The following is a 24019-nucleotide window of genomic DNA, read 5'->3' as shown; positions in this document are numbered from 1 at the left end:
TGAAACCCTTTTGTATTCACTGTGCACCCTGATATACCAGTGAAAGGGGGCACAACAGGCTGAGCCAACGCTGGAGGCACCCAGAGCGACTCTTAAGTCATGTCAGGAACTGCCACATTGCGTGGCCGTCTTGCACGTCCCCTCCCCTTTACAGGTCCCCTGCGTGTGGGAAGTGTGCAAAAAGGTGGACACACTCTTCCTTCCTCTTCGTCATCAGATGATGATGATGATGAGTGGGAGGAGTGACTTTCGTCAATGACCATCTCACTTCCCCAATCACTTCCCTCCTGCCCCTCAGAAGCACTATCTGTTTCAGAATGCATGTACACCTCTGTGCCTTGCTCTGAGCCAGACTCCATCACTAAAGCTAATGCCTCCGCACCAGACATTGATCGCCGAGAAGCCATGAGTACCTTCGCTATGGAACCCTTCACTGCCCAAAGACCAGATGAAGACTGAAACAATGGGTATGGGTGCTTCTCAAAGTATGGAATGTAGCACAGTAAGTGGTATTCAGTGCCACAAACCTACTCCACACAAGTACACCAAAAGGTCCAGATTTTGCTCACAAACTGTAGCAGCCCTCTGCAATATGACATACTCCCTGCACGCTACAATAAACGTAGTACTACTTTGCAAACACTCACGTGAAATGCTAAGGACCAGCTGACTGCTTTCCTACAAGTGGGTAGACAGCTACAACACACCTGCATCTAAAATAAAGAGAACAAAAAATCTATGGACGATGTCCTCTTCCGCTAAACTTGGAGAAATACAAGCGTGGGGACGAGGATTTCAGCCACACTACCTATTCAGAAACAGCCAACATGCTTTGCACCATGCCCTCCTCCAAGGGATGCTTGTGGATGGGAAATCGAGGTGAGAAGCAACCATGCAACGTATTAGTGATTGGGTGAGTTGAAAAGCCATAGGCAATGAAGAAGCAGAAAGGGAAGATAAATAAAGTACACGGCAGCCCCTTCCAGGCAACTGCTGGCACACTTTTGACAAAAACACCTGCTCATTCACATAGACTGCACAATGATAGGAAATTGGAATAGGACCGATGGGCATACGGCAACCCCCAGCACAAAACAAAAAAAACATTCCACAGATGCCTAAGTGGCAAAGTTCCCTCCCAGGGAAAAAGCACTGTTCAGCTGGACTGGGGGGCATTTTGTGTGCTACCCCGGCAAGTGTCTTACTGGCCACCACAATACCTCCCCAGAGCACCCACTTCCCTTCACAACACCAACACTACAGGCCCAGTTCCCACCCATCCCAATAGCAGTGTGCCCTCCACCCACTATACAATGTTGCAATAACCAAATTATCATACTTACATAACAAGGGAGATGCTTGAACTGAAACATAAATATCTGTGTCAGCCCACCCACATACCAAACCACCCATACTGTCCCCCCTATTGCATTGGCCAGTACGTTTTGGCCACCCCGGCGCCAGATTAGCACACCAATGTGCCCCTCTGCGCCAAGGCAGGTATAGTAAACAAAGAACACAATTCAAAATGGCAGGCTGCCCTTTAGCGGGGGCGGAGGGGCCCCCTACACCGCTGTGGATTTTTCTAACGTGAAGGGGGAGCAGCTCTCCACCCCCACCCCAATTGGAGGGGCAGCCCATCTCATGTAGCCCTCCCCAGGGGCAGATAATGGGGGGGGGGATGTCCTGCACTCCTCCCTGGGCTCAGGCGTCCGTTCCTAGGAGCAGATATCTGGTCCCAGGGAGGGCTGCATGACATGGCACCCACTCCATTGTGGGCGGGGGGGGAGGTGGTCAACGCCCCATCCCATTAGAAAATTCCCCGACCCTTTGAGGTGCCCCACCACCTCTTCCCCCCCCTAAAAAGCGGTCCACCATTTTCACTTTTTTCCTTTGGTTACCCAAATCCCCTTGGTGCAGAGAGGCACATTGGTGTGCCAATCTGGCGCCGGGGTGCCCAAACCCTACTGCCCCATCTATTGGGGGTCCTGCCCCACCTTTGGTGTTGGACCCCCCGCACCCCCAATGGCTGGGGGGGGACACCTCATGCAGGCCTCCCTGGGCCTCCTACAAACGGCTGCGTGAGGTACACCCCACCTCCATTTGGGGTGGGAGGGAGAGGGCCACCACAAAAGGTGGGGCAGGACCCCCAATAGATGGGGCAGTAGGGTTTGAGCACCCTGGGGGCAGATTGCCACACTAATGTGGCCATCTGCACCAAGCGAAGTTGGGTAAACAAAAAAAAAAAATACAAATTCATAGGCTGCTTTTTAGGGGGGGGCTGAGGGGCACCCTAAATTGGCAATGGATAATGTACTGCAACGGGGGGTGGCCCTCAACCCCTCCCACCCCCAATGGAGGGCCCCACCTCATGCAACCCTCCCTGGGGGCTGATATCTGCTCCTAGGAAGGGGCATCTGACCCCAGGGAGAGATGCATGAGGTGGTGTCCCCCCTATCTGCCCCCAGGGAGGGTTGCATGAGGTGGTGCCCTTCATTTGGGGTGGTGGGGGGGGTTGAGGGCCACCCCCCGTTGCAGTACATCATTTGCTGCCAATTTAGGGTGCCCATCAGCCCCCCCTAAAAAGCAGCCTATGAATTTGTATGATTTTGTTTTGTTTACCTAACTTCGCTTGGTGCAGAAGGCCACATTAGTGTAGCAATCTGCCCCCAGGGTGGCAAAACCCTACTGCCCCATCTATTGGCGGTCCTGCCCCACCTTTTGTGGTGGCCCCCCCCCCAATGGCTGGGGGGGGACACCTCATGCAGGCCTCCCTGGGCCTCCTACAAACGGCTGCGTGAGGTACACCCCACCTCCATTTGGGGTGGGGAGGGAGAGGGCTGCCACAAAAGGTGGGGCAGGACCCCCAATAGATGGGGCAGTAGGATTTGGGCACCCTGGGGGCAGATTGCCACACTAATGTGGCCATCTGCACCAAGCAAAGTTGGGTAAACAAATAAAATAATACAAATTGACAGGCTGCTGCTTAGGGGTGGCTGACGGCCACCCTAAATTGGCAGCGAATGATGTACTGTAACGGGGGGTGGCCCTCAACCCCCCCACCACCCCAAATGAAGGGCCCCACCTCATGCAACCCTCCCTGGGGACAGATAGGAGGGGGCCCACCTCATGCATCCCTTCCTGTGGTCAGATGCCCCTTCCTACTTCGGTTCTCGGGGGCATCCCTCCTCTTTCATTCAGTAAAAAATCCATGGTGGCTAGTGGCCCCCCACCCCTTCCCCCACCCCCTTTCCCCATCATTTCAATTTTTTTCCATTCCCCTGGGGCAGATGGTCAGCCATCTGCCCCAGGGTTCACATGCATGTGCCCCCATGCTTTTGGGGCCGGGAGGGGGGAGAGGGCTGCTTACTTGAGGCAGCCCCCTCCCCCCCTCACAAACGGATCCATGGTGGTCTAGTGGGTTGCAGGTCACGGATCGAGCACTCTGCGCCGATCCGTGACCAGCAATGCCTCATATATGTGGTGTCCTTGGAAAGGGGAGGACCCCCACTTTCCAAGGACACCACTTTTTGCCAAATCCCTGGTGGTCTAGTGGGCCCCAAGGCCCCAAACCCTCTCCCACCTCCCCCTTCCCTTGAATTCCCCCCCCTTTTTCACCCCTGGGGGCAGTGATCATCTGCCCCGAGGGGTCTCTGCCGCTGTGGCCCCATGCTTTGGGGCCACGGGGGAGGGGGGCCGCTTACCTAGTAAGCAGCCCCCCCTCCCCCTGCGTCACAAACGGATCTGTATTGATCCGGTGGCATTGCTGCCCGCGGATCGCGCGCAGCAATGCCACACAATGGGTATCGTTGTAAAGGGGAGAATCTCCCCTTTCCAACGATACCCGCCTCGATCTGCCGGAGATCGAGGCGGACAAAGAAGGTCTCTTAACTTCTCTCTTCCCCGCAGCAGCCGAAAATGGCTGCTGCAGGGAATTTACTTTCAGTTTCACGCCGACGTGCGTTACGCACACCGACGTGAAACTGAAGGTAATCCAGCCTCCTGGCAGTGAGTGGGGACCTCCCCCTCACATAGCCCGGGGGTTGGATTACAGTTTTGAGCGATCCCTGCTTTGCAGGGATCGCTCAAAACAAGGTGCCGAAAAGGACAAGTTATCTTGTCCTTGGCACTGCGTGTGCATTGTCAAGGACGAGATACCTCACCCTTGGCACTTAAAGGGTTCATCTATAAAAGCATGTGGATATGTGGCTAGATATTCTTTTCTCCAAAAGAAGTGTTGCACTTCTCCGATGGGAGGAAAAGTTTTATTACAAATAAAGTGTAGCATAGCAATGAAGCGATGATGAAAATATCTTGAAACATTAACACGATCTAGAGAACAAAGTTCTCCAGGTGTTAGTATATCTATGTTTTGTTTTTGTTTGATATGCGTAGGAAATCATCTAAATCTTCCCATGCATATTCTGCACAACTTAATGTAACAAACCAAGTGGGTGGGCCAAGGTTTCTTATACAACGTACATGTCCATGACGTCGGAACCAGTACTCTTTAGTACCACCCATGTTTGCTAATAGATTTGCAATACTTGATTGTAAAACCTCATCTTTTTCTTGCACTTTTTGTAGTAATTGTGTAGCTGACATATTTTTAAAGTGGGTTCCTGATTTTAATGTGTGTACAACTCCGTAACATAGATTTGCTAGTTCACTTTCAAAGAGTAGGTGGAATATGTGTTCCACATTTAGACAAAATGTGGATCTTCAGAATACATCCGTAACGAGCGGTATGCTGATGCTGTTATTTGAATAGGTCTACCATCGTACCTTCCTCCTTTGCCAGTAGGAAAGAGTAGAGGAAGAGCACGTGCTTATATACTTTTTCCCATATGCTGATTGGTGATCCTTTTGTTTGTCACATTTGGTACGTTTCTAGTGCATCTTCTACGGTTTCATTAGAGTGCAATGGATGAATTGTATAAAGTATTGGATACTGTAGCAGGATCTAGAAGCTCAAATTGACCAGTTTCTGGTGACTCTTGAATTATTTCAGTGGTTTCCTTCAAGTTTTCTTCAATATTCATTTCTTTGTAGTATTCATTATTGCCTTTTAGATATTGCAAGGCTTGTCTAACTTTATGTAAGTCTACCAGTTGTTGCCATTTTTTTTTTGTTTTTTGTAGGTACACCATTTACTAAGATAATTAAAGATTGCTCCATTGGATGTTGCACTCCCAGAGTGTGCACATTTTGTTTTAGATCTAATGGTAAATTCACTACTTTGCCACAAATGCCTTTCACCAATTCAGAGGGAGGTAATTTTGCTGTTTTTGGTTGAAGGCGTATTATTGCTTGAAAGGGGTGCACTGTTTGAATTATGATGCTCTCATATAAATTGAGTTGTTGTAGGGGTTTTGGTAGTGGGAATAATTCCAAATTATTTGTGATAGCACATGGAGGAGTTTGGTTGTTGTCAAGTTGTATAGTGCAGTAACTGCAAAGCATTAAGGGGTCAGTTATTTCGTATTTGTTTTCTGCTATAAGGTAGAGAGCTAATTCAAACCATTTAGATTCTTCATTTTCTTCTATTTTGTATTTTAGGTCTACAGTTTTTGTGTTACTTTTATAAAAAAAGTTCTGCGGCACCATACACACATGGTTTGGTACTTCAGCAGTTGTGCTCTTAAATGTCAGTATTTCTTTTTTGTATGTGTGTAGCAGAAGGTTGCCATGCGTAGAATTGTTGCTAGTCTGTTGTAAAGCTATTGCATTTTGTAAGTGGCTTTCACTTCCAAATTTCTTTTTCTGGATTTAGTCGGTTTCTTCAAGTAGGTATTTGGCTGTACCATGTAGAAGAATGTTATTTAAATTGGCTAGTGCTAAAGCAGGACTTTTAGCATAGTACAGGTTATAGACTAGATTTCTTATAGTTGAATGATGTGTTGATATCATTTTGATATGATGGAAGGTGGTTTTGCAAATAGGTCCTGAAATGCAGGCTAATGAATGTACTTGTAGTCCTGTGTACTTGCGCACTGGACAGGTATCCATATTTTGCAGTAGTTTCATTTTGATTTTGTGTTTGCCTTTCACATACTGATTGAGGAATTGGCGTAAAGACTTGAAAGATTTTTTGGGAATGTTACACACTGACTTGCATGGCCATTTGTATACTAGACGTTCTGGTTCAGTTGAATGGAGAGGTAATTCTAAGTTTTCTGGAGATATTTTTGCATGCAGAATTTCTTGTTCCATTATGGTATTATTAACTTTTTCATAACCTCGTCCTCTGCTATGCATGGCAATTGTATTTGTTTGCTTTTGTTTGTATGCTTCTTCATTAAAATATGGTTCTGTGCGTGTGGTGTGACTCCACTCACCTCTACAGATATTTAAGAAGTTATTTTTGTTGACATTTATTGAGAAGTCTTTTTTGTAATTTAGTAATTCGTTTTGTTAGTGGTTTCATTTTGTTTAACACGAAAATAAATAACTTTCTTTTGAAAAGGATTGCACTGTCTATCAAAGCTTCTAAGATGAATTTTCTATGGTAGGTTTTAAGGGTTGTGCATGATTTCTCTCCTGTTTTTATAAGATTTTGAAGGACTCTGTGGCGTAACATTTTTGCTAAAATGCTTGGTATGCTTACTTGGCACTATATCAAGGTTTATAGGAACAGTTTTAGCAGTAGTGGTAGTTGAATTCTTGTTCATCTTGCTGTTTCGTTTTACATTTTGATAGAGGAGGCAAAGTTTCTGTACTTGAAGCTTCTTTTGTTTCGCTAAATGACTGTATTAGCTGTTTTGTTTGAACTTCTTGTACAAATTCTGCTAGGGATGGATGCTTATTTTGGACACTTCTATTTTCATTTGCTCTCATTCTGCGTTGCTTTCTACGGACTTGATTTTTGGTAGGCATTGTTTAGGGTCTGTTTAAAAAAATAAATAAGGTATGGGTTGGGGTGTTCTGCAATGTATGTGTGCTGTGTGCATGACTGTTTGAATATGATAAAGATGTATGTGATGGTGTGTGAATGGACAAGTACAACTAGTTGGGATGGGTATTCTTGAATTTATGTGCTACTAAACTGGGTTCAGATGACAGTAGAAAGTAAGCTAGCGGTGAGGAGAAGCACAAATAGTAAATCTAATGGTATAGAACTAAAACAGTTCTTTGTTCTATAATATTAAAATTCTAGGGGCTGAGTTATGTCATTTGTGCGCCAAAAAAGTGGGATTTGTGCGCCATTCTGCCTGCAAATCCCTGTTTAACAAATGGGGATTTGTGGACAGAATGGTGCACAATCTCTGTTTTTAGGCGCAGAAATACTATGATTGAACCCCACAGTGTGTTTGAGTAATAGGAAAAATATTATGGTGGTATTTAACTTACTTTTGTTTGTGGAATGAGCAGGTTTCTTCTGAGTTATTTGTCCTTCAGATTCTGCTGCTGCTTTTCAAGGGAGTGGTCTTCACTGCAATTGTAAAGGAAAGAAATGAGTAATTTTGTGTGTTTATAGCACTGATGTTAATTTAGACATTGATTTTTATGTTTTTGTACAAGTATTGTTGTTTGATATCTGAACATAGTCAAATGAAATTGCATGCACACACTATGTGCAGTCTTTATATTTTTCTTTAAATATGTTAGTTCAACATGCTTTGCAAATGTGTGTGTAAAAAGAAATTAAATAGCGGTTTGGAAGTGACAGTTGATTATAGCAGATGGGAAAAAATGACAGTAAGTTCCTTTTATAGTTTATACACGTTAAAAGCAGTTAATCTGTTTATATGCATTTATAAGAATTGTACTATATAGAAAATATGCATACCTGTAGTTTGTGTTTATGCATATGGATATGCATGCAGCCCCAAGTAGAAATCTTGGAGACTTGTGCAGTAGTTCTTGTAGTAGGTGCTTTCCAATGATATGACACTTGTACTCTAAGTGATTAACAGTACATTTGAAGTGCTGATCTAGGATGATGGAGTTAGATGTAGAGGTTTTGGATGTGATTGGTGGATGGTGTGTGACTGCTTAGCTGTATCCAATGAGGGAATGGCGCAGAGAGTGAAGTGAAGTGGAAATGGTAGAAGGGCTGTCCATGTTACGATATGTCCGCGGACATGGTGGTAGTCCGCGGACATCGCGTTTTACATACAGGGATTTTGGGGTGGGGAGGCATGCAAATGAGAATGATCAGAGTAAGGGATTGGTCCGTAAAGTTTAGTGGGTGTGTTGTGTCAGGAGAGAGTTTATCAGATAGTCTTTTTCCTGAGAGAACAACAGATAGCTATGGCTGTGTGTTTCAGAAAACAGATTGTCTGGATTTTGGGAGACTCGTGGTTACATTGGTTGAAGGTGCATGCAGAAAGCTGTGGAGTAGCTGTAGATCTTGGATTCCCACATGTGGAAGTGCACTGGCATGGAGTGCGTGGAATGAAGTGGCTTGACTTGCTACTTCTCTGTGCTACTTTGGAGACAGAGCATCAGCCAGACATAATGATAATTAATTGTGGAGGGAATAGTTTAGGACATGTGTCTGGAATTTCTTTGTAATTAGCAATGAAAGAAGGACTTGGGAAGGTCATGGACATGTTTCCAAATTCTCAAGTAATTTTTTCTCGGATTGCGCAGAGACAAATGTGGCTGTGTTCTTCTTCATTTGGTCCACAAATGGAGAAAGCGAGGCGCAATGTCAATAAGGCTGTTTGTGCCTTTCTAAGAGATGTTAACATGTCCTCTTTTCACAATGAAAATATTTTGTTTCGTAGCACATACATTTGGAGTCCATCTTACTTATGCTGGCAATCAGATTTTTCTGAGAAATGTACAAAATGCATTGCGACCTTTTTTTGGAATTTCAGCCATCCATTTTGCAGTAGGTGTTGACCATTTCAAGTTTTTCAAACACAAACACCACCAAAAAGCTCTTTTCAGAGCCACCACTTCCTCTCAGAGAAAAGTGCAATGGTTATGATAGGGCAGCACCCCAAAATTTTAGATGTCCGCGAACTGTCTGTGGACTTCTAAAAAAAATACACAGAGCCCTGCTCCATTTTTTTTGCCACTTCTATTTTTAAACTGTAAAAGGCGGCTCTGAAAAGAGCCTTTTTTTTAAAAAAATGTCTTGTTTTATATTTTTTTAGTTTTTTACACTCGACACACTAGGAGAAGAGGGGAAGGAGGGTAAGGGGGACACCAAGCACGGGGATAAGAAAAGGCAGGTGAAGAGAGGAAAATGTAGGGTGGGCCTTACTTAGGTAGGTAGCAGGTCTTCTCGTGCTCCTTGACCGCAGTCTCGAAAGCACTACAAAGTCTCTACCCCCTGCAGAGTACTGCGTCGCAGTACATACACAAAACTGTGACCCTCGAAAGGTAAGGGTCATCAGCATTATGAATGGCCTGTGAGGCAGCTGGAGAGATGCGCTCTTCCACAGGAGTGTCCCTTGTGGTGAGAGGAGCAGAAACGGAGGATGTAGTAGAGGAAGTCAACCTACTACGCACCTTGCAAGGTAGAACCTTGCGAATGGCCCCATCGTGGAACGACTTTGTGTTGCTTCATAGTTGTCGTACCAAAGCTGAACGAACCAGGTCACCCGTGACTGAGCACCATTTTGAACTCGTTGCAGGTGACTTTGTTCGCACGCGCCTTCGGTACGTTACCATGAATGGTAAATAACCGCCACACCCAAGAGTCACGGCGAGTGCTGGTAGTAGGGACTTCCACTACCTCATCCTCCTCTACATCCTCACTCCTGTTCCCCTCTTCAGGCCCTTGGGGAGGTGGTGGTGGTGGTGGTGGAGGGGGTGGGGGTGGTCCTGAAGCAGATGTAGCACCATGTGGCAGTGGAGGAGCCATGGATGCCATCAGGTTTCAGATGAAAATCTGGAAAGTTGGCAGCAAAATGCACTGTGTTCTGTAAGGTAGCCAGAAACACAATGAGGATGAGTTCTGGGGTGTGGCCCTTTATGGAGGTGCTGGTGCCCAGTCTGCGGACACCCGCTCCGTCCGCGGACAGATCGAACACAAAAAAACCCCTCAAAAAGTATGTAGAAAGTCAGGATTATTGTCTGGGACTTGTGCTATGTTGATTTATTATTATAATATATTGTGGATTGCCTGAAAAAGTAGTTTTAAATTGTTCACAGACACAAACAGTGTCCGCAGTCAGAACACATGCTCAGCGTGGGCGCGGTCACTTGATGGCGTCGCGAACATGTCCGCGAAGGGAACAGGTGTTCGCAGGACACCAGATGCACTGAAACTGTTTTGCGCATGCGCGTTGGTGTTCTACGGACAGTGTTCGGGTCCTGAAACTAATTAAAAGTGCGACACAAGTGAAACAAACAGTTACGGACAGGCGTTTGTTCTTAGAACAGTTTCAACCTGCCTACGAACAGTACGGACAGGTATAGTGTCCTCAGGACACCCCCCATTTTGTTTATTTACGAACATTTCAGAACACCGCCTGTGTTGTTTATTTACAAACATTACAGGACACTTGATGTGTTCTTAGAACAGTTTCAACTTGCCTACGAACCATACGGACAGGCGTATTGTCCTCAGAACACCCCATTTCGTTTATGAACATTTCAGGACACCCGTGTTGGCCGCAGACACCAAAATTGGCTTTAAAAAAACAGAGGACTAAATTAACACACACACAACATTTATTTTTCCTTTATATATATGTACATTTTATGATAGAGAGGGGGTAGCAGAAACTGACACACAAACAGGGGAATTGGGGTTTTCAGGAGGATGGATAGGAGGATATAAAGGGATGGAAATCTCATCAAAACGTTTTTCTATATTGGTGAGGGTTTGGGGATAATTGACTGGGATATGGAGAGCGGGGACAGGTACATGTTGCACAATGGTATCTGATTTTTTATTTTATATGGTCCTCCACAAAATCTTTCAAAAGGTGGAAATTTGTCATGAGCTTGTTCATTTTTTCTTCCATTCGTTGGATAGTTTGTTCTAAAGTATCTTGTTGTGTATTGTTTTCATTGTTTGTATGGTCTGTTAAAAAAATATATATATATTTGTTAAGTGCACATAAAGTAATGCTTATTAATTTGGTTATATAGAGAAGTGTCTACCATTAGTTTCACTATCTTCAGACATTTCGCCATGTGGGAAATTCTCCTCAAGCCATTCTAAAGTATTTGACATTCCTGTGACGAAATAAAAATATATATTATTTTTATTTTATTTAATATAGACATTTTAGAAATATATAAGAAAAAAAAGTTAACTTACTAGATTGTGGTAAGTTATCTTCTCACTGTTCTGTAGATGTGCTGCTGCTCCTAGTTGTGCAGTTTCTGTGAGGTAATTATGTTAGAAGCATACCTTTTCTTGTTTTGGTATATTCTATTTTACTATATATGGTATTTAAATGGATGTTAGATATATAACTTCTACTTATTATTTATTACTATATATAATGTGTTTGTGTGTTGGTTTTTCAACTTGTACAGTGTTCATGTGGCATGATGTAACAATTTAAGATACCCCTGAGTTTTTGGGTAGTATTGGTGTTGTCCGCGGACATGCGCACAGTCCGCTGACATCAAAATCACTAGTTGGGGGTTTAGTATGTTCTATGTTACATGTATATAAAGTCAGGGATATTATGGTTAAGTTGTCCTACTAAAAACCTATCAAATTAAGTAAAAAAAACTTTGTTAAAAGGACGCTATGGTTCAAAGTAAAACCAAAAAACCCCTGAAATTCAGCAGTTATGGTAAGCTAAGCAACCATAACTCGCGCCACCGTGCACTGCTAACATTAACACCCAGGACATCAAAGATGACATATATATATATATATATATTTTTTTTTTTTTTCTTATATATTCCTACCCACACTAGCCCGGTGCCACAAGGTGTGTATGGAGGGTACCCCTTTCCAATTTTGCCCCAAGTGCAACCGCAAGTACCCTTGGGTTGACAGACACGCCACCTGTAACCTCTGCTTGCCGAGGGACCACCCCGAGGCGAACAGGCGAACTGCAGAGCATGTAGTCGGTTTAAGCCGAAAACTTTAAAGGACCATTCGATCAAACGTTGGGCCCACCACGCCAGGCAACGAGAGGCCATGGAAGCGGAGGGCGCCTTTAGTGATGGCAGCGACGCCGTGCTATCGGACGGCAAAGGCAACGTGGCGTCGAGAGTCAGCCAAGCGCAAGTCCCCAACCTCGGAAGGTTGTCCGGCAGGGCAGCTACGGGGAACACCCCCGGTGACACGAGCGCTACCCACACCACTTCCACTAAACACTCAAAGTCCAAATGAGACTCGACGCTCGCGTCGAGTTCCTGGAAAGAGGCACACAGAGAACGGTCCACCGAATCGGTGTCCTCTGGGCGTTCGCGGTCAAGATCGCCGCATGACATCAGGCAACCATCCACTGTTGCCAAGAGTGCCTCTTTTACTAACTAAAGTAACAGAGGTTCGATCGCCAGAAGACAAAGCCGACCACCATCCCCAGGCCGCACTCCAGGAGTCTGCGTCAGTAGACCGTGTGACTGCTGCTCCCGTGTCCCGACCTCCACACTCTAAGGAAAGGGATACTACCCCCCGAATCTCGACGCAGATGTCGAAAAGCTCTGAAAAGGTGAAAACACCAGGGAAGCACTCTTCCACTCGCGGGGAGAGGGGAAAGCAGCAGAAGATACATTCTCAGCCTTCTTCTGCACAACAGAAACATAAGGACAGGTCACAGTCTTCTGTAAAGATTTCCAAGACCCCTGCACAATGCCATAGGTCCAGTCAGGATATGGCAGGGAAACCCTCCCATGAAAGGGTAATCCCCAGCTCCAAAGAATGGTCATGTGAGGATATAGACAGTGATGTCTAGAATGTCATCCATAGCAGACTTCTATGCCAAGAATCCAGAGGACTTCCTCTCCTATACACCTTGATGGGGCTACCCCCTCAGGGTCTAGGGACCTGCAACCCCCTGGAAAGAAACCCCAAGTTGAGGCGCCAACGCAAAGTCGGTCTTCTGGCCCTTTCTACGTACAGCCATACTCTCAGTATGCTGAGGATCCATTACACGAGGACCCAGAATTGGCCACGTTGGACGACCAAACTGGCATGGATTCCTGTGTGGATGACGAGGACCAAGAGGAGGACGAAGATGACCCAGAAGCCTACAGAGTAGACTCTCCAGTAGGCAAAGAACCTCTGGTTACCGAATCTCCTGTCGACAACCAACCTCTCTTAAATGTGATTGTGTTTAGAGCAGCAGAACACCTCTACATAGACACCCAGGGAGCACAGGAGGAGAGGGACTTTGCAGAGGAACTAGTGGGAGAAAAGAGACCCGTTGCCCAGGCCATCCCTATTCTCAAGTCTATAGAAAGGAGAATAGACCCTTCCCCTCTCAAACCCAATCTCACCAGGGCAGTAAACCCCAGGATCGAAAAACTTTTCAGGGCATCCCACTCAAACCCGCTGTGCATAAGGGGGCAACTGAAACCGGACTCCCTGGTAGTGATTAATACCCGAAAGAGGGCGGGAACGCCCCCATCATCGTCTGAAGCTCCCCCCGAAAAGGAGAGCAAAAAGACCTATGGGTTGGGAAGGAAGGTAGCCTCCACTTCCGCCTACCAAGCAAGGATTGACAACGCCACCACCCTGCTGGCGAGTTACAACTGCCATCAGTGGGAAGAAGTTGCAGCACTCATCGACTCCGCCCCAGAACCTTTAAAAAGCCAGTTGGCACAGGTTGCGTTGGAGGGAAGAGCTGTGTCCGGTTGCATCCTTAAGGCAACCTTTGATGCCGTGGATAACGCCGGCAGACTGATGGCAGAGAGCACTGTTCTCAAAAGGCATGCTTGGTTAAGACAATCTGGGTTTAAACCCGAGACACAAGCATCCTTAATAGACAAACCGGTGGAGCCTGATCTACTGTTTGGCAAGGCGGTTGAGTACGAGACTCTCAAATCCCTGGGCCAGTTAACCAACAAACCCCCTAATCAAAGAGGGAATGGCAATTTTCGTCACCCACGCAGCCAAAATTCACGAAGAGGCTCCAACTATTCTCAGGGGCAGGGTACACCATGGAATAACAACCAGCAGTCTACCCAAAGTTATGGCACGGGTAACAAAAGGGGACGTGGTAAGGGTAGAGGCATCACCAAGGTACTGGCGGTGGTGGCGGCACACCTACGCAGGGAGTCAATCCCAGTGTACCCTTACCTGGACGACTGGCTTATCACGGGGGAGACCCCAGTCATTTGCAGATCAAACATTCAGAGAACTATCAACCTCCTCTTCCAATTGGGTTTCTCCATAAACGAGAAAAAGTCAAGTCTGGTGCCAAGCACCTCCAAACAGTTCCTAGGAGCTTTCCTAAACACACAAGAGGGGTTGGCCTTTCCATCAGTGGAAAAAATTCGGAATATACTGCTCCAAATACCGCTATATCAGGCCGGTCGCCAGATAACGGTGCGCAAAGCGATGCGTTTGCTGGGCATGATGGCGTCATGTATTTACCTGGTCCCCCACGCACGCCTGCGCATGCGTCCCATGCAAGAATGGTTGACGAAACAGTGGTCTCAGGCAAGTGGTCAGTGGGACAATCTAGTGGTCGTTTCGCCAACACTTGTACAAAGTCTTCAGTGGTGGACAAGAGAAAGCATGTCAAAGGGGAAACCCTTTTACGATCCCGAGGTACAGGCTGTAGTCACAACAGACGCATCCCTGTCAGGGTGGGGAGCACACCTTCTCCACCACACAGCTCAGGGTCTCTGGTCTCACTCAGTGGCCAAGAATCATATAAATCTGCTAGAACTTCTGGCAGTATTCGGAGTGCTTCAAGTGTTCGAGCCCTACCTGTTGAACCTGTCAGTGCAGATCCTGACAGACAGCACAACAGCAATGTTTTACCTGAACAAGCAGGGAGGGACTTGTTCGCCAAATCTATCCAAGATTGCCTAGAAAATTGGGATATGGGCACTCAGACGGAACATCTACCTGTCATCTCAACATGTTCCAGGGGATCTCAATTCTCTGGCGGATACTTTAAGCAGAAATCCCCTCCCAGTAGAACATGAATGGTGTCTACACAGAGAAATCGTAGATCTCTTCTCTCAGTGAGGTTTCCCCACTATAGGCCTATTCGCCACACGCGAAAACAGACAGTGCGCAGGATTTGCATCCCGGTTCCCCCAACCAGACTCCCAGGGGAACGCCATGTGGTTGAACTGGTCAGGGATGTTTGCGTACGCTTTTCCACCAACCCCTCATCAGGAAGGTGGTCAACAAGATGCACAGGGAATTTAATACACTCGTCCTAGTTGCTCCCATGTGGACAAGACAACCGTGGTTCCCACACTTACGCAGACTAGCGGTGTGAGAAACCATCAGACTCCTGTGCTGGTACAACCGACTGTCCCAGCACCAAGGTCAGACAGTGCATCCTCAACCCAACTCAATGAACCTAGCAGCATAGCTCCTGAGGTCATAGAGTTTGGACATCTCAATTTATCTCAGAGATGTATGGACATCCTAAAAGAATCTAGGAAGCCAAACACAAGGCACTGCTACTTTGACAAATGGAAAAGATTTGTTATCTGGTGCCAGAATAAGCAAATCAACCCAGTTGATTGCACTCCTTCCACTATTGTCACCTACATGCTCCACCTGCTGGACGCAGGGTTGGTTTTTAATTCACTGAAGGTACACCAGGCAGCTCTGTCAGCATACACCATAACAAGGTGTCATGGTGGAAAGTACCAGTGGTTAAAGCCTTCATTTAAGGAGTAAAGAGACTTCACCCTCCAATTTCTAACCCACCACCAGGATGGGACCTTAATGTGGTGCTATCTAAACTCATGGGGCCCCCATTCGAGCCCCTGCATAAAAGCAGTCTCAAACACCTGGCTTATAAGACTGCCTTCTTAGTAACCATTACATCTATAAGAAGGGTCAGTGAAATTCAGGCTCTTTCAGTGCAGGATCCTTTCTTTACTGTTCATAAAGATAAACTGGTTTTACGTACGCACCCTAGGTTCTCACCGAAGTTTATTTCTAAAATCCACGTTAACCAGTCCATCAAGCTTTCGGCTTTCTTCCAAGACCCCCAAAGCTCGGCTGAGGTGAAACTACACACCCTAGATGTGCATAGGGTGGTCCTATACTATGTAAACAAAACCAGACCGCTAAGGAAAACAGACCAACTGTATGTCTCCGTAGCTACAGGCAGAGAGGGAGATTGCGTCTCTAAAGGTGCCATCTCTAAGTGGATTATAAATTGTATCCAGCTGTGTTACTCCCTTTCTGAAAAAACTCTGCCTTTCACGCCAAGAGCCCACTCTACAAGAGACATTGGGGCCACTCTGGCTTTCATTGCAAATGTACCCCTTGACACCATTTGCAAAAGACCTACTTGGAGCTCTATTCACACTTTTACTCAGCACTTCTGCATTGACACCCATTCAAAGACAGATACACAAGTGGGACAAGCGGTTCTAAGACATTTATTTGCTCATGACCCTTCTCACATCCCACCGCCTTCTAACATACAATCTGAGGGTCCTAGATGCGTGAGGGATCATGGGTACAGTGGACGTCGCACTAGGGATAGTATTACTAGCACGCGCTGTGACGACGCCCATTTTCGAGTTTCGAAAAACACACTGTAATACTCTGCAGCTTCCACTAGATGTCGGCCTATGCACAGCATATGAATCTAAGCAGATACAAGCATCAGAAAAACGATTACGGTGAGTAATGTATCCCATATAATATGATCTTGCTTTGGACCAACCTGGCTCCTTTCCCAAAGGTGTGCTGAGTGGAGAGAACCTCAGTCTAACAGTTTTACCCCAGCCAGCCAATGCATGGATCGCAATGATTTTCTACAGCAGTTCTGGTTCTCTCCGGTAGTGCTACAAAAGCAGCTGTCCACGCATTTGCAACCAGGAAAGATGACCATTAAGCTACTAGAGATGAAAAGTTCCCAAAGATCTGCTGAAGCTGGGGTGCAGTGACCGCGTGGCTTTGGTGGCAAAAAGCGCACACATTGTACAGCGGAGGCAGGTCACGTAGGTGATAGACAGTGTTGATGTTCACTGTTGATTTCTCAATAACCTATTTTGTAGTTTCTGTCCACAGCAGCTGGCTGCAAGTTCTGGACACCGTAGTTGTTTATGCTCCTGGTCTCTGCTGCTCTCCTTTGTGCAGGTCCAAACATGAACAGGCTTGCAAGGCTTCCTAATGGCTGGGGATGTTTGTAATTTGGCTAGTCCCACTGGGTCACGCAGACAGCACCACGGCTGCTGTTTTTGTGTTAACTGGAGGTCCAGGTCAGGTGGTAGTGGTTCATCGTTTTGCTATGAGGAAAGGTCTCGTCTGGTTGCAGATCCAGACTGAGCCTCCCACTGGGTTGTTCTGTGACTAGTGTCTTACTTGTTGGTTTGGGTCTTAAGTGTCACCAAGTAAAATAATAGGTACCTCACATATAAGGATGTTATTTCTCCTGTGGAAACGAAGACCTAGATCACAGGACTGCATCCATTCAAACATTTTCGTGCCACGCAATCCGTGGTGGGGCTACTATATCACTGTTTTTTGTTGGCTTCTTCCCAAGCTTTCTCCAAGGTTTGGATTCAGGGTTGATATACACACCGGTCAATGTAGGTCCTGGCATTTAACTCTCTCTCTTAAAACATTCAGTAACCTATATCATATGTGGTTATACACTAATTCTCTTGCTCCAGCAACATCTGGGTGTTGGGCTCTGTACTGGATTTTACATTGAGGGTTTAAGTTGGGGGCATCCCCCCAGTACATAGCATGCTGTACCCCATTTGATCACAACACATGCTGCCACCAGAGGGTTGACCCCACACAGCCAGCATTACATGAGATTAGTGCTAACAAATCGAGCACATGGTGCACAATGATACTAGCATAGGGCAATTTCAGGGTGCACATATGGCAGTCACTTCTCTGAGGCCTTTGTAGAGGACCTGTCAAGATATAAGTAGAGTAAATCGAGTAGGGAAACAGCAGAAATCACAGGGATTTCGTGCCAGAGGTTTAGGGTATGTGGCAAGTCAGATGAACACAGACTTCGGTTTTCCATCTCACTGTTAATTTTATTAAAGGAAAGGTGAAAACTCCCAACTCTCCCTAGCCTGAGGATGTTCCCTACCTAACACAACTAACTAGAGTGCTCGTCGGTCGTCAGTGCGAGTATAAAAACCAATTCCGTCCGCTGTCCAAAACAAACCTATTCTGACCCTGCCACTAAATAGAAAAATTAAAGCACAAGAGAATTCCTGTGAGATGGTTCTTTTACCAAGATAATTTCAATAGTGTATCTTCAGATAGTTCTTAGTGACTGCTTTTATCAAATCATACAGTTCACATACTGGGTTCTTCAATGTCTTAGTTGTCTCTTTCACTCACTTGCTCTTTCTTTTGTCTTTTTCTTCTCTATTTGGAACTATCCCTTTCCTTCCAAGGAATAGGTCAGTTCCTCTTTCTCTTTTGCAACCAAGACTTCCTCTTTGTTTAATGTTCTCCATTTCTCTTGACTTATTTGAATTTGAGGATTCAAATGTTGGTTCCCCTGTCTTGTTTATCTCAAATGGGACGAGAATGAGCGTTCCAGTAATTATCCCTGGTCCCCCTGCCGGGTCTCCCACTTTCCCCATTACCTGGATTACTCTGAGATGTTCTTACTGGACAAGCTTCATGATGCTGCCGTGAGATTCCCCAGTGTAGCATCAAAGTCCCTTTTCTCTGTTTGCATTAATCTTCGTCTCAGTACCATCTTAAGTCTTTATTCATAGGTATAAGCAAAAGGCTTGTTTGGCAAGAACACATTCTCATGTGCACTTAGTATTTACTTTCATTAGATGTTTTTGAAGATTGACATTAGGTGGTTTAGGGAGTCCCTCAGAAAGGGTGTCCTTGTCCCCAAAGGGGTAAGGGGGGGAAGAGGGTTCTCCTAGGGAGGTCATGCCCGCCTCTACCTCTAGGGAGGGTATTGAATAGCGGGCTCACCTCCCTAGCCTTCCAGGGAAACGCTCCTCCCATGATTCATCACAGGTACGACTTTGGTGTTGAGTGTAGCCCTGTATCTGTATGTTTTCTCCAGAGGGGAACTAAAATGGTGGCAGTCTTGGGAGTTTAAGCTGTTCTTGCCTGTGTCAATTGTTCTATGTAACAACTAGAAAATATAGGGCAATATGGTATAGCGCGGTCAGCTCTTCACCACCCCCACTTGGAATGTTCTGAAACATGTGCTTTTTGATCCCTGTACTAAAGAGCCATTGTTTCTAGTGTCAGTCATTTTTGTTTTTTGTCATTTTCATTCATTCTGAGGGAGAATGTGTTTGTGAAGTGATGGCCCCAAACCTAAAGAATGCATTCCTGTTTGACTGTTTTTGTTTACTCTATTGTGAAGCTGAACAGCGGACACGTTTTAGGGTATCTGGTCACTGAAAGGACTACATTCCTCTGTGATAGTCACCAGCACCTTATATCCCGTGACCACCTTTGGAAGGGAAATGTAGTAGTAATTGGTAGTAATGCTGTGTAAATTATAGGAGTAAATGTTTTGTCCATATATGTAGTGAAACAAATGAAAACTGGGACTGGATAGTAAAAGTTGTTGTTTGTATTGATCATTTGATCTGATAGAAGTATTGCTAACATCTCAACATTTGCTTTCATAAGGCTACATCCCGCCTCAGAGAGAGAGGAGGTGATGGCTGTTTGGCTGGAATTGAAGTACAACAGCTTTTCTGCTCTCAGAGTGTGGCCATCCCAGAGAGCCAACTGAAAGACCTGAACATGAAAACTGACAGCGCTTTACAGGTTGGTACCTTTTATAATGAACGTCAGTAATGGTGGAAAGCTATGTACATTAATGGTGATTGTTTTTCTTTCTTAATTTATTTGTATAAATGCTTACCACCCTTTAAAATCCAATTTCGATTTTCTTTCTATGAAGGCTTATAAAGCAGCCCTGGAGAGTTTAGGCCACTGTGAATATGCAATGAAGGCTGGCTTCCACTTGAATCCGAAAGCTATTGAAGGAAGTTTACAGGTAAGACTATTCAAACAGATTGTCCACTTCCCAATTCATGCCGGTTCGTGAATTTTCTGAAGTATACAATTAGATCTTGATGGTACTGCTTATTAGGTGAAAGAAACTGTATTTGAAGACAACTTTGATTATTGAACCATGCCTAGAAAATAGGTGGAACTAAATGTGTGTACTGTTTATTGAAAAGCTCAATTACCCTTGTGTACAAAAAGATTTGCAAACACTTATTTTGAGAAAATGTATCCAACTGGGCAGGGTCGTTCAGTTCTCTTCAGAGTTTGAAACCCACAATCAATGACATTTCGTATTTCACTTCAGCTAGTGTACCCTCAACAGCACACTTATTTGCCTATCGCTTACTTCTGATGAGAGCCATGTTTTGTATTTGTTGTTACAAAAGCTCAGTGTTGACTCTTAAAAATGCATGAAGGTACCAAACTTTTCAAATGATAGAATGCCAGGGGCTAGTGTTAAGAAAATGTTATGACTTTCCCCAGCTTAGAGAAAATTGCAAAGGCAGCAGGATTCAAAATGAAAAGATTTCAGTGTTGAAAGTAGTTAAATGTTATTAGTCATCTTGTGTGAAGTAATTAAAATGTGAAATGTTCCAGCTACTACGAGGATATTACATTATATCACACATTGACATTGCTCTGTCATGTCAGATCATATTTATATTGACACCATGGCACACTGGGGCTGTTTCCCTTTTTGATATTGATATTTTATTTATATCGCGCTCATACACAGGTGTTTCAGAGCCTGGCAAGGGAGCGGAACAGGGGAGAACAAAACAACGATCTTACTAGGCCCAGTGACATTGAGAAGTGCATGGGGGTGGCAGAGGGGAAAAGTCCATGGAAGGGGGAGAAGTGGAAAGTGCACAGCAAAGGAGGAACAGAATAAATAATAAATAAATAATAAAATTTAAAAAATGGTAGTGCAGCCGGCAAGTGCTGAGTTTAAGGCAGCACAGGGTAGGTCCGATAAGTGCAGGAGGAAAAAGGGGGGGCTGTATAGGTACAGATACAGACCCCAGTGCAAGGGCTGGCCCGGAGGCAGTGTGGTCGGGTGGCAGGGTGAGCCGGAACCTGGGCCCGGAGGACAGAGGATGTCCAGGTGCACAGTGCCAAGAGAGAACAGATCAGCAGGGGAGGGGGGGGCGGAAGCAGAAGCAAAGAGGAAGGTCTTGAGGTGCTTCCGGAACCTGAGATGATTTTCGCAAGTTTTAGAGTGGCAGGGAGGCTGTTCCAGAGGGAGGCCCCATCCGAAGACAGAAATCTACCCCAGCTCGTTTCCTAGAAAAACGACTGACCCTGAGGGAGTTAGATGTAGAGGAGCGAAGAGCTCAAGATGGGAGGTATTTATGGTGGGATAGCTGAAGGTATTTTGGACCCAGGCCACAGAAAGCCTTGTGGACAATGCAGAGGGTTTTAAGTTTAATCCTTGCATCCACTGGGAGCCAATGGAGGGATTTCAGAGTTGGAGAGATACGATCCCAGGGCTTTAGGCCAAGGACAAGTCTTGCAGTCCTGTTCTGGATTAGTTGCAGAGGGCGGAGAGAAGAGGCAGGTAGATTTAGAAAGAGGCTGTTATAATAGTCCAACCTTGACAGAACCAGAGCTTGGGAGACTGAGCTTCTTGTGGAAGGAGAGGAAAGGCAGAGTACCTCCTGAGGACGTGCAGTAAGAAGTTTGACTTTTTAGAGACATCAGAGATGTGGGCGGAGAAGTAAAGAGTAGAATCAGAGATGACCCTGAGGTTCTTAGCCTCGCAGGTGAGGGTAGGAGTAGGGCCAAGGGAGTCCGGCCAGACAGTGAGGGGAAAGGATGTATAAGGTGTGCCGATGAGGAGGATCTCAGTCTTGCTGGCGTTCAGACAAAGATCATTGGCGGAAGATCAATCTTGAATGGCAGTAAGGCAATCAGAGATGGGAGAGGAAGTGGCCGAAGGCAGCCTGAAGATGAGTTGAGTATCATTAGCGTAGCACTGGATATTTGAGCAGAAAATGGCAATGCAGTGGGCGTGGGTTGCCAGGTATAGGTTGAAAAGCCTGGGCGAGAGGTTAGACCCCTGGGGAACACTACAAGTAGAGAGGGAGATAGAGGATAGGAAGGACCCAAGTTTGACCTGGGATGGTCGATCAGAGAGGAAAGAGGTCAACCAGGCCAGAGCCTGATCGGTGTACCCAGGTTATCACAGAGCCGGTTGAGCAGCATGGTATGGTTGACTGTGTCAAAGGCAGATGAGAGAGAGAGAGTAGGATGAGGACAGAGGGAATGTTAGAGTCAAGGGTGGAGAACAGATCTTCACGGATGTTCAGAGAGCAGTTGGTGTGCTTCTGGCAGCTTTGAAGCCAGATTGGTGGTCATGGAGACAGCCAACAGAATCAGAATGAAGGCTAAGCTGAGAGATGGCCAGTTTATCCAGAGGTTTGCAAAGAAAGAGAGTCATGGAAATTGGGCGATAGTTAGCCTGGACAGGAAGGATCAGCTGTGGGTTTTGGAGTGGTTGCAAAAGTCGGCAACGGCCAGAGCAAGGGTGTCTATGTGGTCCTTGATGGTTTTAGAGGAACATGGATGAACCTGTTGTGATGATGTTTTCATAGATCGGACTTGTCTAGCGACCTCATCGGAGGAGAAAAGAGGAAAGAACGAGAAGGGGGTAAGGAAGTGGCTGAGGGAGGGTCAGCAGGCACAGACGGAGAGCGGTGAGGAGGGGAAGGGGGGAGGAGAGGGTAGACGGGATGCCCTGGTTTTTTTAGATAAAGTGAGAGGCAAGGGCATCTGATTTATCACCTCCTCCCTGATCTCTGGTTAGTAGATAGAGAAGATTGGCCACTGCTGTCTAGTTCTGCTTCATACTAGTTGTTTTGGGACCTAAAGGCAGATTGCCTTCTCTAACTAAACATCCCCAGGGACTTCCTAACTGTCCTTACTCTAACCAGTTGTTAGTGTTCTACAGGGATGAGAGAACTGTGCCTTAAAATGCACCCTGTTGGATTCAGACTTTTGTCTACCACGCTTGCGCTCTCCTTTCCCTCTCCTGTCCTTTCTTACTACTCTCCTCCTCCATCTCCACCCACCTCTCCTCTCAGTAGAATGGCTCTCACTCCTTCTAGAGGTCTCCTCACCCTTTTAAGGTTATTACATTCTAATTTATCTTACTAGCTTTTATTGAGGCATCTGTTGTGATGGTTGCCTGGATTGTATGGTGTTTGAGGGCCTGCCTTTTAAAAAGTGTTCTATTGTCCACCACTGAGAGCACTTTCTACCTCTTGTTCCCACCGCTAGTTCGTCCCTCTGGATTCTTCTCATTTAGACGCTTATGTGGCACTGTGTAGGTACATGGTGCCATCATCCCTATTACTTTCATGACATGTCTTACCGTTACCTGGACACCTGTCTGCAAGCAATGAATTGGGTAAAGGAATTATTGCATCTGTTCCTTTGATGGGTAAGCAATTGTTTGTTCTGGATCGATAATTGCCTTGAGGAACTGTTTTTTTTCTGGGATGATAATAGACTTGATTACAATTAGTTTATAGTGAAACCCTGCCGGAAAAGTAGGTCCACCATCCTCGGTGTTGTATAGGCAGTCTGCTTGACTCCTGTTATAAGCCAGTCATCCAGATAAGGGTAGATGGAGTCTTTCTCTCTGCATAGGTGTGCCACTACCACCTCAAGTACTTCTGTGAATGCACAAGCTGCCTACGCTATTCCAAAAAGTTAGTACCTTGAACTGGTAGTGACATTTCCCTACCTTGAACCTTAGGTATTTTCTGTGAGCAAGGCAAATTGAGATATGAAAGTATGCTTTCATGTAAAGTGTTGTCTGTGAAAATTCTGGGAAATTCGTTCCTTTTTCCCAAGGGAAGCCACCATCTTTTGAGGTTAGGAAGGCAAACCTGCACTGCCTGACCCTTACTTAAGGATGGGGACACACAAGACAGAAGGAGAAATGTGTACTCAGCACCTATA

At 45.7% G+C, this 24019-nt stretch overlaps 1 protein-coding gene across 6 annotated transcripts in view; it reads left to right on the top strand.

Annotated features, from left to right (window-relative positions):
- The window catches only part of GARRE1 (granule associated Rac and RHOG effector 1), a 1148859-nt gene that overhangs the window by 269625 nt on the left and 855215 nt on the right, over positions 1-24019 (top strand). For all 6 annotated transcript variants that reach the window (XM_069639445.1, XM_069639428.1, XM_069639448.1 and 3 more), the window contains 2 exons: positions 19667-19807; positions 19944-20039. In XM_069639445.1, the coding sequence (XP_069495546.1) occupies positions 19667-19807; positions 19944-20039 (237 nt within the window). The remainder of the gene's footprint in view (positions 1-19666; positions 19808-19943; positions 20040-24019) is intronic.

This window comes from Ambystoma mexicanum, chromosome 1q (assembly GCF_040938575.1).
Source record: "Ambystoma mexicanum isolate Mex_15411 chromosome 1q, UKY_AmexF1_1, whole genome shotgun sequence".
Lineage (NCBI taxonomy): Eukaryota > Metazoa > Chordata > Amphibia > Caudata > Ambystomatidae > Ambystoma > Ambystoma mexicanum.
Note: the sequence above shows the minus strand (reverse complement) of the source record. Positions and strands in the feature narration are given on the sequence as shown.